The sequence below is a fragment of the Bos indicus genome, chromosome 13, assembly GCF_029378745.1.
Source record: "Bos indicus isolate NIAB-ARS_2022 breed Sahiwal x Tharparkar chromosome 13, NIAB-ARS_B.indTharparkar_mat_pri_1.0, whole genome shotgun sequence".
NCBI lineage: Eukaryota > Metazoa > Chordata > Mammalia > Artiodactyla > Bovidae > Bos > Bos indicus.
This window is the reverse complement of record NC_091772.1, coordinates 46291273-46305091: the sequence shown is the minus strand read 5'-3', so window position 1 is coordinate 46305091 and position 13819 is coordinate 46291273. Positions and strand designations below refer to the sequence as shown.

General features: G+C 53.5%; 1 protein-coding gene across 2 annotated transcripts in view; it reads right to left on the bottom strand.

The window, feature by feature from the left end:
- Nucleotides 1-13819, bottom strand: part of ADARB2 (adenosine deaminase RNA specific B2 (inactive)) — a 239094-nt gene that overhangs the window by 4736 nt on the left and 220539 nt on the right. For both annotated transcript variants that reach the window (XM_070801117.1, XM_070801116.1), the window contains 5 exons: nt 11194-11362; nt 9809-9960; nt 4925-5093; nt 2101-2282; nt 45-223 (listed from right to left, as the gene is read on the bottom strand). In XM_070801117.1, the coding sequence (XP_070657218.1) occupies nt 45-223; nt 2101-2282; nt 4925-5093; nt 9809-9960; nt 11194-11362 (851 nt within the window). The remainder of the gene's footprint in view (nt 1-44; nt 224-2100; nt 2283-4924; nt 5094-9808; nt 9961-11193; nt 11363-13819) is intronic.

The window sequence follows — 13819 nt, the reverse complement described above, 5'->3', positions numbered from 1 at the left end:
CCCCGCCACCCCCTGCCCTCAGACCCTGAGGGAGCAGCTCTCACCTTGCCATAGAGCCGTGCCCAGCGTGCCGAGAGCCTGTGCTTGCAGAGCCGAGAGGAGCGGCCACAGCTCCGCCTCCCAGTGGTGGCATCGATGACCTCCACGTCTGCTGTGCCCACCACCCAGTTCACGCTGAAGTGGGGTGCCTTCCCAGGCTGTCGCGCTTCCGCCTGACTCACTCCTGCCAAGAGAGGCCAGGTGCCGGGTGTGAGCGCTGCCCGCCCAGTGGGGACCGGGGCTGAGGGAGGGGCGGGCGGCCGCTGTCACTGGGCTTGGGCGCACTCAGGGCGTTGGAGGCAAGGCTGTCCAGTGAGGACACAGCCCATGTGTCCCCTCTCTGGATGTTTGTCCTGTGGACTGGGGAATGGATGGAGTCACGGGAAGGCCGCCTGAGAACACGTGTTCATGGGGCACCTGCTGCGTGCCAGCTTCCCACGGGGTGGATGCCAGGGTCACGGACACAAGATGGAGTGAAAAGAAGCGAGGCCTGAGGATGCAGGGCCACTGGCATGGCGAGGTGAGCAGAGGGCCCAGTGTGGACTGGAAACTGGCCTGTGTTTGCATTTCAGGACAGCAGAGCATTAAACCGGTTCCTTCTAAGCCCAGGGGCTACTGTAGATTCTAAACCACAGAGGACGGTGGCCTCGAGGAAGGGCGCTGACCCTGGGCTCTCGGCCACGTGCCCTCCATGCCCTTCCACTCTGTGTGCAGCCAACATGGCCAGTCCCCGGGTCCTGCTGAGGTCACACAGGAGTGGGCAGAGGACGTGCTTGGCCTCGTATTCATGGTCCTGACGCTACAGGGTGTTCAGCCCAGCTCCTCCCCACCCCCACCCCCTTGGCCCTCCCGACACCTGGATCCAGCCACGGGGCACCCCTCCTGTCCACATGCTGCTCCTCTGCAGCCTGCTACTCCTGAGTGGATGGCTGGATGGCTGGACAGTGGACGGGACCACTTAGTTCCCAGGGCAGCAGAGCCTGGTGCCGGAAGTCACTGCACTGCAGACCCAGCTCCTGTGGGCACCACCCCCTCAGGAAAGCCACCCCCAGGCTGTTGGTGGCCATCACCTGCCTGGGCTCTGGCCTGGGGACCCCTGGGCACAGCTTTGGGTCAGACTTGCAGGCACCGTTCATGGTGGGGAAGCGTGTGAGGGGACCCCGTCCACCACAGGTCCGCCCAGGGTCACAGCAAGGAAAGCTGGGCCATGGTCCTAGATGGTCTCTGAGCACCAGGCAGTCCCAGCCCCGATGCTCTCCTGCCCTCTCTGAGCCCTGGGGTCCGAGATGCTATCCTTGGCCAGGGACCACTGTGGGGGTGGGGGGACCAGGGGTGGGAGGTGCCTCCTCTGGGGAGCTGGCCTGGCCTGTGGGTGCCCTCACAGCTTAGTGCCTTCTGTTTTCACCGCCACGGCTCTTAAGTGAACAATTTCAGGGTCCCAGGCGCTCCTAGGCTGACTCTCACCACAGCCCTCCACCGTCTCTGTCTCCTCTTTCTGAGGATCTTGTCCAAGCCCAAGCCCTGGACCGGCTGGCCCCTGTGGGTCTACATGCGTCTGCCCAGCCCCACTGCAGGGGTGGAGCACGGGGAGCACAGAAACGCCCCTCTTCTACCTTCCTGGGGCCACTGGTCAGGACAGGCTCTTCGGGATGGAGGGTCACCCCCACAGACCCCAGAGCTAGGCGGCTGCCAGGGCATAGCCATGTGACTCCTGGTCCTCAGGATCCCGGGCTGTGCCCCCTCCCAGGGTGGGGGTGCTGGGGAGACTCTCAGGAACTCGCTCCTGGATCAGGTCGGGGTGGCCGGCGGCCCTGGGTCCCCTCCGCCGTTGGACACGCGTACTCATTGCCTGTGCTTCTGTGGCCCCGCAGACATGGCCCTGACAGTAACACCGCGCATGCGGGGAGTCCACCCTGGACTGTCACCAGTGCCTTCATCTGCCCGTCTGGTCTTCCAGGTACCGGGCGCTGGGTCTTAAGCAGCTGTAGGCCCGACCCGGAAAGCCTGCCCTGGGGCCCAGGGCTTGATACAGGGGTGTGCGTCTGGGGATGGCCTCCTTACCGCTGAGCAGGGGCCGGTTGTGCCGGTAGGAGGCAGGCAGCTGGCCGACGTCCTGGGTCCGGTGGCTCATGACGCGGGAGAGGTGGCCTGTGTGGCGCAGGCTGCCCACCACGATGCTGTGCAGGTACACGGGCTCGATGAAGTGGCAGAGCAGCGCGCCCTGCAGGCCCAGCACGTTCCACCTGGGGGGAGATGGGGGTCAGGCCCTGGGTGCCCGGCCCAGGGGGACCTGGCAGTGGGTGGGGCCTGCTCCGGTGACCCAACGAGTTCGCTGGGCTCTGGGCTGCTTTGACTTCAGGGGCCCTGAGCAGAGCATGGGGCTCCAAAATGAAAGCTGCTCTGGGTGCGTGTCGGCTTCTGCCAGCAAAGGTGACAGGGCTCTTGTCAGACTTTCCCCTAAATTTGGGTGGAACAAGGTTCCGCGTATGTGTTATTTAAGGCAGGATTCTGCGGTTTCCATTCTAAATAATGTGCTTAAAATCCAGTCTCCACCCGCCGCACAAGCATCACGCAGCTAATTTCTTACATCATTGTTCTTTTCATTAATTAACATTTCTCTACGGTTAGAGCGATTATTGTGGGGCCTCCACGCCGCACATTTCCTTTCATGATTAATAAGGAGTCATTATATTTCCCTTTCCCGAAGCAGTCAATTAACACAGAATTCTTTCCATTAATTACCGAACGCTCAAACCAGCAGGCCTACCTGGAGAGCAGTCTGCTCTGGGAACCTGTGACACCAATTGCCTTAAAAAGTTCTCTTTAAATTTTATTCCAAAAACACAAGCAATTTAGCTGGCGATATTAATTTGCCTCAGAAGCATCGAGGTGAATGAGAAACATCTTTTAATCTCATGCAAGAAAAGGCAGCCATCTGGCTGGCGAGCATGGAGGCGCATCCCCTCCTCCATAAGTGCGGGTCATTAAAGTAATGTGCTCACCCACATAAAACTCAAGTGGAATATAAAAGGTAATATTTACACACAAACAGTTTAGTCCCACAATTTAAACAGTCATTGGTTTTATGAAACGTTTACTTTAGCCTATCAGATTTGCATAACTTCACTTAAAAAAATGATTGTGGTCATTTCTGTGAGTCACATCCTGTCTCCTTGAAAGGAGTGGAGGGCTGTCCTTGGGGTTTGGTGGGCGATTTTCCCAGAGAGGTGGTGTCCGAAAGGTATGAAGGAGAGGACATTGCTGGAGGCATGAGATGCCGCAGAGTGGACATCCCCATGGATAACAAAGCCCTTTCTCAAACGATGAGGTCAGCGTTCCAGAGGCCGTCCATGGACTGGCTTGGAACAAAGCTGTATCTGAATGGTTCTGGCTGTGGGATTGTCTAAAGACAAACAAATTCTGTATCTGGCTTCCTCCTAATCACCTTCGCAGCAGAGATGATCAGCTTTCTCCTGGCCTGGCTGTAGGAGTTTAACTTGTCCAGCCAATGCTGTTGATAAAGCCAAAGTCACCCTGAATACAAACTGGAGAGTTTTCAGTTTTCTGGAGGGAATGGGAGAATGCCTTTCTTCTAGTTCAAACAGTGATATCACCGCAATGTTGACAGAGAAGAAAGTTCTAGATCTGGTTTCAGTGTAGATAATCCTAAAGAAATACGTTTGTGTCTGTCTGTCGGTCACTGAAACGCCAACGATACCTGAGGGGCAATTCTGGGAAGCTGGCCTCTTTAATGAGGGATACACTCTCTGGACCCGGGCGGCCCCAGCCCAGACTGCCCTGCCCACACTCAGAGGGAGGGACCCCCGTGGCCCGCGATCTCAGCACAGAAGTCCCTGGACAGCAGCTGTAACTACTTGCAGTTCATTTTTATGGAGAAAGTTTTAATCTGTTCATTTAAAGACACATTGCAATCGATAATCAAGTTCAGGTGCTTAAAATTAGAAACCATATCTAAAGGAACATTAGTTCCAGAAGATTTAGACTTTTATAAGCCTCTGGACTCTGAGAGACAAGAGCTAAAGACCCCCAAAACCCGTTCCCCGTCCTTTCAGGAGGTGGCGTTTCGGCGTTCGCCTGTGATGGAGGATCGCTTCTCATAGCCAGGCCAGAAAGACCGGCCATGTCCGTGAGAACTGTCGATGCCCCACACCACGCTGGCCTCGTAGCGAGTTTCACTCTCTGTCCCCTGATGTTTGAGGTCCTAGAGGCGGTGAATCTTCATTTCTGCCTCATCTGTCCACTTCACTTTCTAGGGGTCAGTCAGAGGCCCAGCGCTCTTGGGGTAGCAGGAGGACTCCCTCATGCTAGACACAGCTGCTTTTCCCTCTTGATGAGGGGTGAGAACATCACAAAGGAGGGCGCATTTTTTTCTGACAGAGGAGCCAGCTGATGCTACGGGCACTTCTCTTTGCTGCAAAAATCAGTGCTTTGGTTTATGCGGTTGGGCCAGGGTGGTCGGTCCCTCCAGGGCAGTAAGCAGCCCTGTTTCTCCTGCAGCCTGTTGGTCATTTCCCTCAAGATTCTAGATCCCTGTTTACAGGAGCTCAGGTTTTATCTGTTGTGTAGCCCAGGAAGCCACAGGGGCGCCGAGTGTACCTGGGCCACCTCCGTGTGCAGGGTCAGGGTCCAGGGCCTGGGGTCCCTGCTGCCCGGCTCCCCAAGTCCCTGAGTGTCTGCCTCTCTGAGCCTTGGCTGCCCCTCTGACAGTTCTGCCTGACTCTCCATGGAGGTGGGGGATGTGGACAGAGTCCGGGACTGCAGGGTGCACCTCAGTACCAGACTAGGCCCCCCTCCGGGACCACAGCCCTCGTCCCCCTCCCCACACCAGGGCGGCTCTCGCGTGAGGAAAGGAAATTGCTGTTACCTGGCAATCTTGTCTGTGCAGGACATGGTGACCAGCTGCTCGCCCAGCAGGACGCCATCCCAGGTCTGCACCGTGCCTGGGCCGCGCACAGGCACCGTCCCCTCCCCAGACTCGATCTTTGTGCGCAGGTGCCCCCGGAACTTCCTGGCCAGGTGCTTGCTGCTGCTCACTAGGAGATGAGAGCCATGTAAGATTTGGGGGGTGGGTGGGAAGGGGGCCTCACTAGGGGATGAGAGCCACATAAGACGGGGGTGGGGGGCCGCATATGATGGGTGAGGGGGTACTGGGCAGCACCTCTGGGCGGGACGGGCTCATGTAGATGTGGAGGAGCTGGGACATGACTCCGCCCTGGTCCAGCTCGGCCAGCGTTGCACCACAGTTTGGACACTGACCATCAGAGGCTCTGCAGCCGTCTGGTCTCTGAACACTGAGCATAGGCAGGCTAGAGGAGGAGCCGCGTGTACAGCGTTGACGTCTGGGCTCCTTCTCACCTCTTGAGAAGTTCTTTTCACCTTTGTGGCCATTCAGAAATCACACTTAGTTTCCAGGCAGCGGGCTGCAAACCCAGTCTAAATCTGAGTCCTGGCTCTATGGTCTCCCAACTGTGTAGCCTTGGAAAAACTACTTAAGACCACTGTGATAGTTACTTCATCTAAAAATGGGGACAGTGGGGTTACCTCTCTCCTAGGTTGAGGGACTGAGATGGGACCTGGGAGCCCAGAGCTGCTCCCAAGGGTCTGGTGGGGGGGGTGTCTCTACACCCAGAAGTGACACCAGCAGGTGGGGTACTGCCTTGTCACTGTTCCCCATCTTTCCTCTCCAGAGCCCCCACACTCACACACACCACAGTTACATGAAGCACTGGCTTGAACAAGACAGATTAACTTTACTACTTTGTCTTTTTAAAAAATTTCTGTACACTTAGTCTGCATTATGTTGTATTATAAAAATGCTTAACTGCTTTGCATGCAAATTATATGTGAAATATCATAGTGATATCAGCACTGATATACACACCATGACATGGATGGACAGTAGATGCCTTCTTTACAAGGTTTCTATATAAGTTTTAGAATTCATGAAAATGCATTACTTTTTTGCATACCTCACTGAACAATAGATGACATTTGAGTATACATGGTCACCTTCTCTTACAGATCTCAGATAATTCTTGGCATATGTTCTCATGGTTTCTAAGAACTGAAGTTCCTTTCCAACATATTAATAGCACCCAGAGGCCATCTCTGGGGAAGAAAGTCATTGCACTACTCAAAGAGGTTTCAGGTTGTGACTGACCGTGCTACCAACCAGGTCCTTGGCAATGTGAGGTCCAGTTTGGACTGGCCTCTGAGTCTTCTCTGGAAGGGAGAAACAACCTGAGAGGCTGAGCCTGGGGATGCCTGGCTCTCCCCTGGCTAGAGCCTGAATCTCTTCTTTGCCATTTTACATGGCACTAGGACTCACGCCCGCGGTCAGGGCAGCAGCCGAGAGGAGCTGCCCCACTCCCTGAGGTCAGGGTCGGTGGCTGAGAGGAGCTACCCCATGCCCGGAAGTCAGGGGCAGCTGAGATGAGCTACCGTATGCCTGAGGTCAGAGGCGGCTGAGAGGAGCAACACCATGCCCTGAGGTCAGGGGAGGCAGCCAAGAGGAGCAACCCCACGCTCAAGGAGCTGCGGCTGCGTCAGCACAGGAGGGCCGAGAGGAGCTACTCCATGTTCAAGGTCAGGAGGGGCGGCCATGAGGAGATACCCCTCGTCCAAGGTAAGGCAGCAGTGGCTGTGCTTTGCTGGAGCAGCCATGAAGAGATACCCCATGTCCAAGGTAAGAGAAACCCTAGTAAGACGGTGTTGCGAGAGGGCATCAGAGGGCAGACACACTGAAACCAGAATCACAGAAAACTAGCCAATCTGATCACATGGACCACAGCCTTGTCTAACTCAATGAAACTAAGCCATGCCGTGTGGGGCCACCCAGGACGGGCAGGTCATGGTGGAGAGGTCTGACAGAATGTCATCCACTGGAGAAGGGAATGGCAAACCACTTCAGTATTCTTGCCTTGAGAACCCCATGAACAGTATGAAAAGGCAAAATGATAGGATACTGAAAGGCGAACTCCCTGGGTTGGTAGGTGCCCAATATGTTACTGGAGATCAGTGGAGAAATAACTCCAGAAAGAATGAAGGGATGGAGCCAAAGCAAAAACAATACCCAGTTGTGGATGTGACTGGTGATAGAACCAAGGTCCGATGCTGTAAAGAGCAATATTGCATAGGAACCTGGAATGTGAGGTCCATGAATCAAGGCAAATTGGAAGTGGTCAAACAGGAGATGGCAAGAGCGAACGTCGACATTCTAGGAATCAGCGAACTGAAATGGACTGGAATGGGTGAATTTAACTCAGATGACCATTATATCTACTACTGTGGGCAGGAATCCCTTAGAAGAAATGGAGTAGCCATCATGGTTAACAAAAGAGTCCAAAATGCAGTACTTGGATGCAATTTCAAAAATGACAGAATGATCTCTGTTCGTTTCCAAGGCAAACCATTCAATATCACGGTAATCCAAGCCTATGCCCCAGCCAGTAACACTGAAGAAGCTGAAGTTGAACGGTTCTATGAAGACCTACAAGACCTTTTAGAACTAACACCCCCAAAAGATATCCTTTTCATTATAGGGGACTGGAATGCAAAAGTAGGAAGTCAAGAAACACCTGGAGTAACAGGCAAATTTGGCCTTGGAGTACAGAATGAAGCAGGGCAAAGGCTAACAGAGTTTTGCCAAGAGAACGCACTTGTCATAGCAAACACCCTCTTCCAACAACACAAGAGAAGACTCTACACATGGACATCACCACATGTCCAACACCAAAATCAGATTGATTATATTCTTTGCAGCCAAAGATGGAGAAGCTCTATAGTCAGCAAAAACAAGACGGGGAGCTGACTGTGGCTCATATCATGAACTCCTTATTGTCAAATTCAGACTTAAATTGAAGAAAATGGGGAAAACCACTAGACCATTCAGGTATGACGTAAATCAAATTCCTTATGATTATACAGTGGAAGTGAGAAATAGATTTAAGGGCCTAGATCTGATAGACAGAGTGACTGATGAACTATGGACGGAGGTTCATGACATTGTACAGGAGACAGGGATCAAGACCATCCCCATGGAAAAGAAATGCAAAAAAGCAAAATGGCTGTCTGAGGAGGCCTTACAAATGGCTGTGAAAAGAAGAGAAGCGAAAAGCTAAGGAGAAAAGGAAAGATATAAGCATCTGAATGCAGAGTTCCAAAGAATAGCGAGGAGAGATAAGAAAGCCTTCCTCAGCGATCAATGCAAAGAAATAGAAGAAAACAACAGAATGGGAAAGACTAGAGATCTCTTCAAGAAAATTAGAGATACCAAGGGAACATTTCATGCAAAGATGGGCTCAATAAAGGACAGACATGGTATGGACCTAACAGGAGCAGAAGATATTAAGAAGAGGTGGCAAGAATACATAGGAGAACTGTACAAAAAAGAGCTTCATGACCAAGATAATCACGATGGTGTGATTACTCACCTAGAGACAGACATCCTGGAATGTGAAGTCAAGTGGGCCTTAGAAAGCATCACTACGAACAAAGCTAGTGGAGGTGATGGAATTCCAGTTGAGCTATTTCAAATCCTGAAAGATGATGCTGTGAAAGTGCTGCAATCAATATGCCAGCAAATTTGGAAAGCTCAGCAGTGGCCACAGGACTGGAAAAGGTTAGTTTTCATCCCAATCCCAAAGAAAGGCAATGCCAAAGAATGCTCAAACTACCGCACAATTGCACTCATCTCACACACTAATAAAGTAATGCTCAAAATTCTCCAAGCCAGGCTTCAGCAATATGTGAACCATGAACTTCTAGATGTTCAAGCTGGTTTTAGAAAAGACAGAGGAACCAGAGATCAAATTGCCAACATTGCTGGATCATGGAAAAAGCAAGAGAGTTCCAGAAAAACATCTATTTCTGCTTTATTAACTATGCCGAAGCCTTTGACTGTGTGGATCACAATAAACTGTGGAAAATTCTGAAAGAGATGGGAAAGAAGAGGAACTAAAAAGCCTCTTGATGAAAGTGAAAGAGGAGAGTGAAAAAGTTGGCTTAAAGCTCAACATTCAGAAAATTAAGATCATGGCATCTGGTCCCATCACTTCATGGGAAATGGATGGGGAAACAGTGGAAACAGTGTCAGACCTTATTTTGGGGGGCTCCAAAATCACTGCAGATGGTGATTGCAGCCATGAGATTAAAAGACACTTACTCCTTGGAAGGAAAGTTATGACCAACCTAGACACCATATTCAAAAGGCAGAGACATTACTTTGCCAACAAAGGTCCGTCTAGTCAAGGCTATGGTTTTTCCAGTGGTCAAGTATAGATGTGAGAGTTGGACTGTGAAGAAAGCTGAGTGCCGAAGAATTGATGCTTTTGAACTGTGGTGTTGGAGAAGACTCTTGACAGTTCCTTGGACTTCAAGGAGATCCAACCAGTCCATCCTAAAGGAGACCAATTCTGGGTGTTGATTGGAAGGACTGATGCTGAAGCTGAAACTTCAATACTTTGGCCACCTCATCGAAGAGTTGACTCGTTGGAAAAGACTCTGATGCTGGGAGGGAATGGGGGCAGAAGGAGAAGGGACGACAGAGGATGCGATAGCTGGATGGCATCACCGACTCGATGGACATGAATTTGAGTGAACTCTGGGAGTCGGAGTTGGACAGGGAGGCCTGGCGTGCTGCGATTCATGGGGTTGCAGTGTCGGGCACGACTGAGCGACTGAACTGAACTGAGGACTCAGGTGACAGTGATGACGCTGGTGATGCTGGTGATGGAGCCCGCTTACTCACGCTCGGCCGCGCGCTCGTGGGGTGAGTGCAGGCGTGCGTCTCCGCAGGGCGAGGCGCTCAGGTACAGGTGAAACAGGACTCCGTCTCGCAGCCGGAAGCCGCCCTCTTTCAGCCGCTCGAAGATGGAACGCTCGCTGTCCTCGCGCCGCTTGCTGTAGACGGGCGGATGCTCAGCCGCGATATGCGGCTGGGCCCCCAGGCTCGGCTCACAGCCGCCCCCGCACCTCCCGCGTGTCTCCCCCCGCGTGGAGCCCCCTGGGTCTGGCCCCCACGGTCCTCCCCTATCTGCGTCCTCTGGGCCCTGACCCTGATTGCGTGTCTGTGCTGGGGGTCATAGGGCCCCGAGTTCCCTAGGGGACCGTCTACACTGTACCAGGTTCTGAGTCAGATGAAGAATGGGGACAGAGAGGCGCGGCCCCCCAGGAACTCTGTACGTAGACCCCTCCGGCCCCCCGCACAGGGGAGCCCCCTTCACAGAAGAGCCTCCCCTCAGCACGGAGGAGCACCCCCTGCACGGAGGAGCTCCCCACCCCCGCACGGAGGAGCCCGGCTGCGGCCCTCCAGCGGCCCCGCCCACACCCCCGTCCTGCTGGTCACCGCCCCCTTCCTCCGGGTCCAGCTGTTTCACACGTCTTGCCCCGTTGCTGATTGCTCACACAGGCGGAGCCTGGGAACCCCTTGTGTCCCACCAGCCTCTCTGCCTCCCGACTCTACGCCAGGCCCCCAGCCACAGTTCCCCAGAACCTTGGGGCAAACGCGCATCCTGGCTTTCTGCAGCCATTGCTGGTCTCCTCCCCACCATCCCCCAGAGCAGGGGCCCGGGTGTCCATTCCCCCTGCCCTCAGCCTGCAGCTGGGAGCCAGCGCACAGCCAGGCCCGGGCAATGGTGACACACCCAGAGTCAGGGGTGTTTGGAAACATTTCTGACCTGGACACTCAGGGCAGAAACCCCTCCCCACGTTAGGTGAGATCTCCAGCTCTCTTCCCCACATTCAGCCCAGGCCGACCTACTCTGGGCCTGGAACTGAGGAGAAGCTGCAGATCAGGGGCTCGGATAAAACTTCCCAGAGTGTATGAAGGCCTTGCTCCCTGTGCATCTGCTCAGCACCCCTGGGCCTGTGCCCGCTCTGTGCGGCTGCTGGGACCCTGTGTTAGAGGGTGTGGGGGACAACAGACCTGGCTGAGATGCCTGCTGTGCTCGGGGCCACCGAGAGTCTGCCCCTGCCTAGGGGGTCCTCAAGTGAGACGCCTCTGGGACGGCCCAGTGAAGAGCCGTGTGCTTTCGGGGCATGGCCGCTGGCAGGTGCAGGGCTGGCCAGGACCAAGGGGCCACCAGGACAGGGGATGCCAGGACAGAGGGACACAGGTGCAGGCCTCGTGCTCACCTCAGGTGCAGCTCCAGCTGTGCGTATAGGAAGTGGACCAGCGCCCGCCTGGCCAGGATCTCCGCATGGCAGTCGTTGACCACCAGCCCCTGGTCGTTGATGTGCTCGCCGCTGATGCACTTTGTCCCCGAGGACAGGACAACCACCTGGGCTTGCCTGGCGTCCAGGCCTGGGGAACAGAGGAGGCATCAGAGCCCGCGGCCACTGCCCTCCCTGCGGGCACTGAGTCTGCTCTCCCCGTCTGTCCCCACCCCTCCCCCCAACCTGAGTCTCAAGTTTATAAATAGACAGCCAGCTGGCCAGCAGAAGGTGCTGGGGAGCCCGGGAACCCTGCCGTCACCTGACCCTTGGCCAAGGATCACCCCCTAACTGGAAGACTCCCTGAGGGTGGGCCTGATGCCCACGTGTCCCCTCTGGTCCTGTCCAGGGCTATGCAAGCTGCTTCCTAGCCAAGCTTTCGGGTCTATGGGGAGCCCTCAGGGATATTGTTATGTAAGTAAGGAAAGCAGCTCCTGCTGCTGGGGGTCCAGAGCCCTAAACCCCGGGGCGTGGGGTGGGGTCACAAAGCCCTGCGGAACAGGAGACAGGACTGTGAGACCACCTTGAGCCAACCCGACCTGTGGTGAAGCTGAGACCCTGATTTCCAGGTTAAATCCTGAGTCCTGGCTTTCCTGAGAGCCATGCCTCCACTCAGAGGGTACCAAGGGCTCCTCCCAGAGTGACCCCCCTCCCCCAGTACATGTATCTGAAGATCAAAAGCTCTTCAAAGGTACAGCTTTACCCAGCTTCTCATTGGCGCCTTAATTAGTCCCGACCCCTCAGAACATCCTTGGACCTGCAGCCGCCTTGGTGGGTGTGGGGGGCAATAGGAGCTGATGAACTCCGTGGCTTTCCTGACACTTCTTCCTTTCTTCTATCCTTTTCTTTCTCTCCTCCCTCCCTTCCAGCCACCTCTTTCACAAGCAGCTGTGCCCAGCGTGGACAACTGATGGTCATAATTAGGGAGAAAGTGGAATATTTTGTTGAATAAGATAAGATGGTTTAAACACCCTAAAGCTACCCCTGGCACATAGACAAACATTAGATGTTAGTGTTTTTTTCTGTTATTTGTTCACTAACAAACTTAGTGTTATGTTTCCACTAAATTTAGAGACTGGAAAAAAGATGGGGATAGTTTATTGCCGCCAGAGAAAATAGGGAGTTGGTTTTTCCCCCATGAAATCTTTGGGGCAGTTACATGCTGGGCTATGACTTGATGACCATCTACATGTGGCATCTGAATGGCTTTGATGGTAGCGTCTGATTTCAGAAGAACACGGCCCAGGTTCAGTCATCTTCCCTTCTTCATGTACTCCTGACACTTGTCGCCTTCCTGATGCAGGTGGACATAGGCATTTCTGGGATGTAGCCCACAGTCAGAGCTGCTGCCCATCACCTGGTTGAGCTCTGACCCAGTGGGACCTGGTGAATTCTTCTAAACTCCTGTTCATCTGCATGTGAGCCGGGAATGGGCTGGGTGGTCCTCATGTTCTTTCTTGCTCCATTTTAAGGGGAGACATTTACCATAAATAAGTCAGCACGCATGCTATGTGGGGTCAGTGGTAAATCTGTCCTGCATTTTGTGGTTTAAACTAACAGTTTAAACCCCAGATTTAAAATCAATTGTCCATCACACTCCTCGTTTCAAGGTGTCCGCCCCTTGGAATCTCAATGTGCCCTGTGTCTCCATGGAGACGTTTGGTCAACTAAACTGTTATTATGACCGACTCCTTGGAATCCAGTTCGTCATTTACCATCTTTCACCGCAGCACGGGGCTTCTGTCCAGTTCATTTGCTCCTACTCATCTCCCCTGCATCCTCCTGGGCATAAATAAAATACCCCACTTTTAATTTTACTATTGAAGCAACTGCCAGTCATTCAGGAAAAGAGGAAAAGAAAGCATTTGGGAATATGGGGACAAAGTCCTTGAATCCTGCCTCTGTGAGGCCTCTGTGAAGGTGGACATTCCTTTTTGCTCCTGGCGGCAGAAAGAAGTCTCAACTGTATTTGATCTATCAGGATCTATTGAGTGCCAATGGGAAAGCAATGTTTAAGTGCCAGTTCTTCTCGAGCCAGAGTCCAGCCCAACTCTCCACCTCCTTGCTCACCTAAGCCAAATGCACGCAACAAAGCACCTCTTACATCTCTTAACATCTCATGACTCTGAAAGGTTGACTGACGTTCCGATGCTGAGCTCATCAGCGCTTCCAGTTTTCCCAGAGAAGACAGGCCTGGCCGCTGCCCAGAGGGCCTGGCATTCTGGGTGGGGCTGTCCTGGGCTGTGCTCTCCACTGCCCAACTTCAAGGAGGTGTGTTTTTTCAGGGCGGGTATAAATCCCAGGCATTCATGTATGTTTAAAGCTGCATGTTAACTTAAATGGGAAAGAGTTAACTTAAACGGGAAAGAGTGAAACCAAAGCTTCTAACTTTTGCAGGCCAGGCTGGCAAAAGACAGTTTTAAATGTAAACTTCTAAAAATATACACTAGGGAACCCCTTTTTTGGCTCTTTCATAACCTTAGACCTAAGCAGTTGCATGGACAGATCTTCAGCACTGTGCCTTGAGTTGTGTCCAGGGCCACGTGGA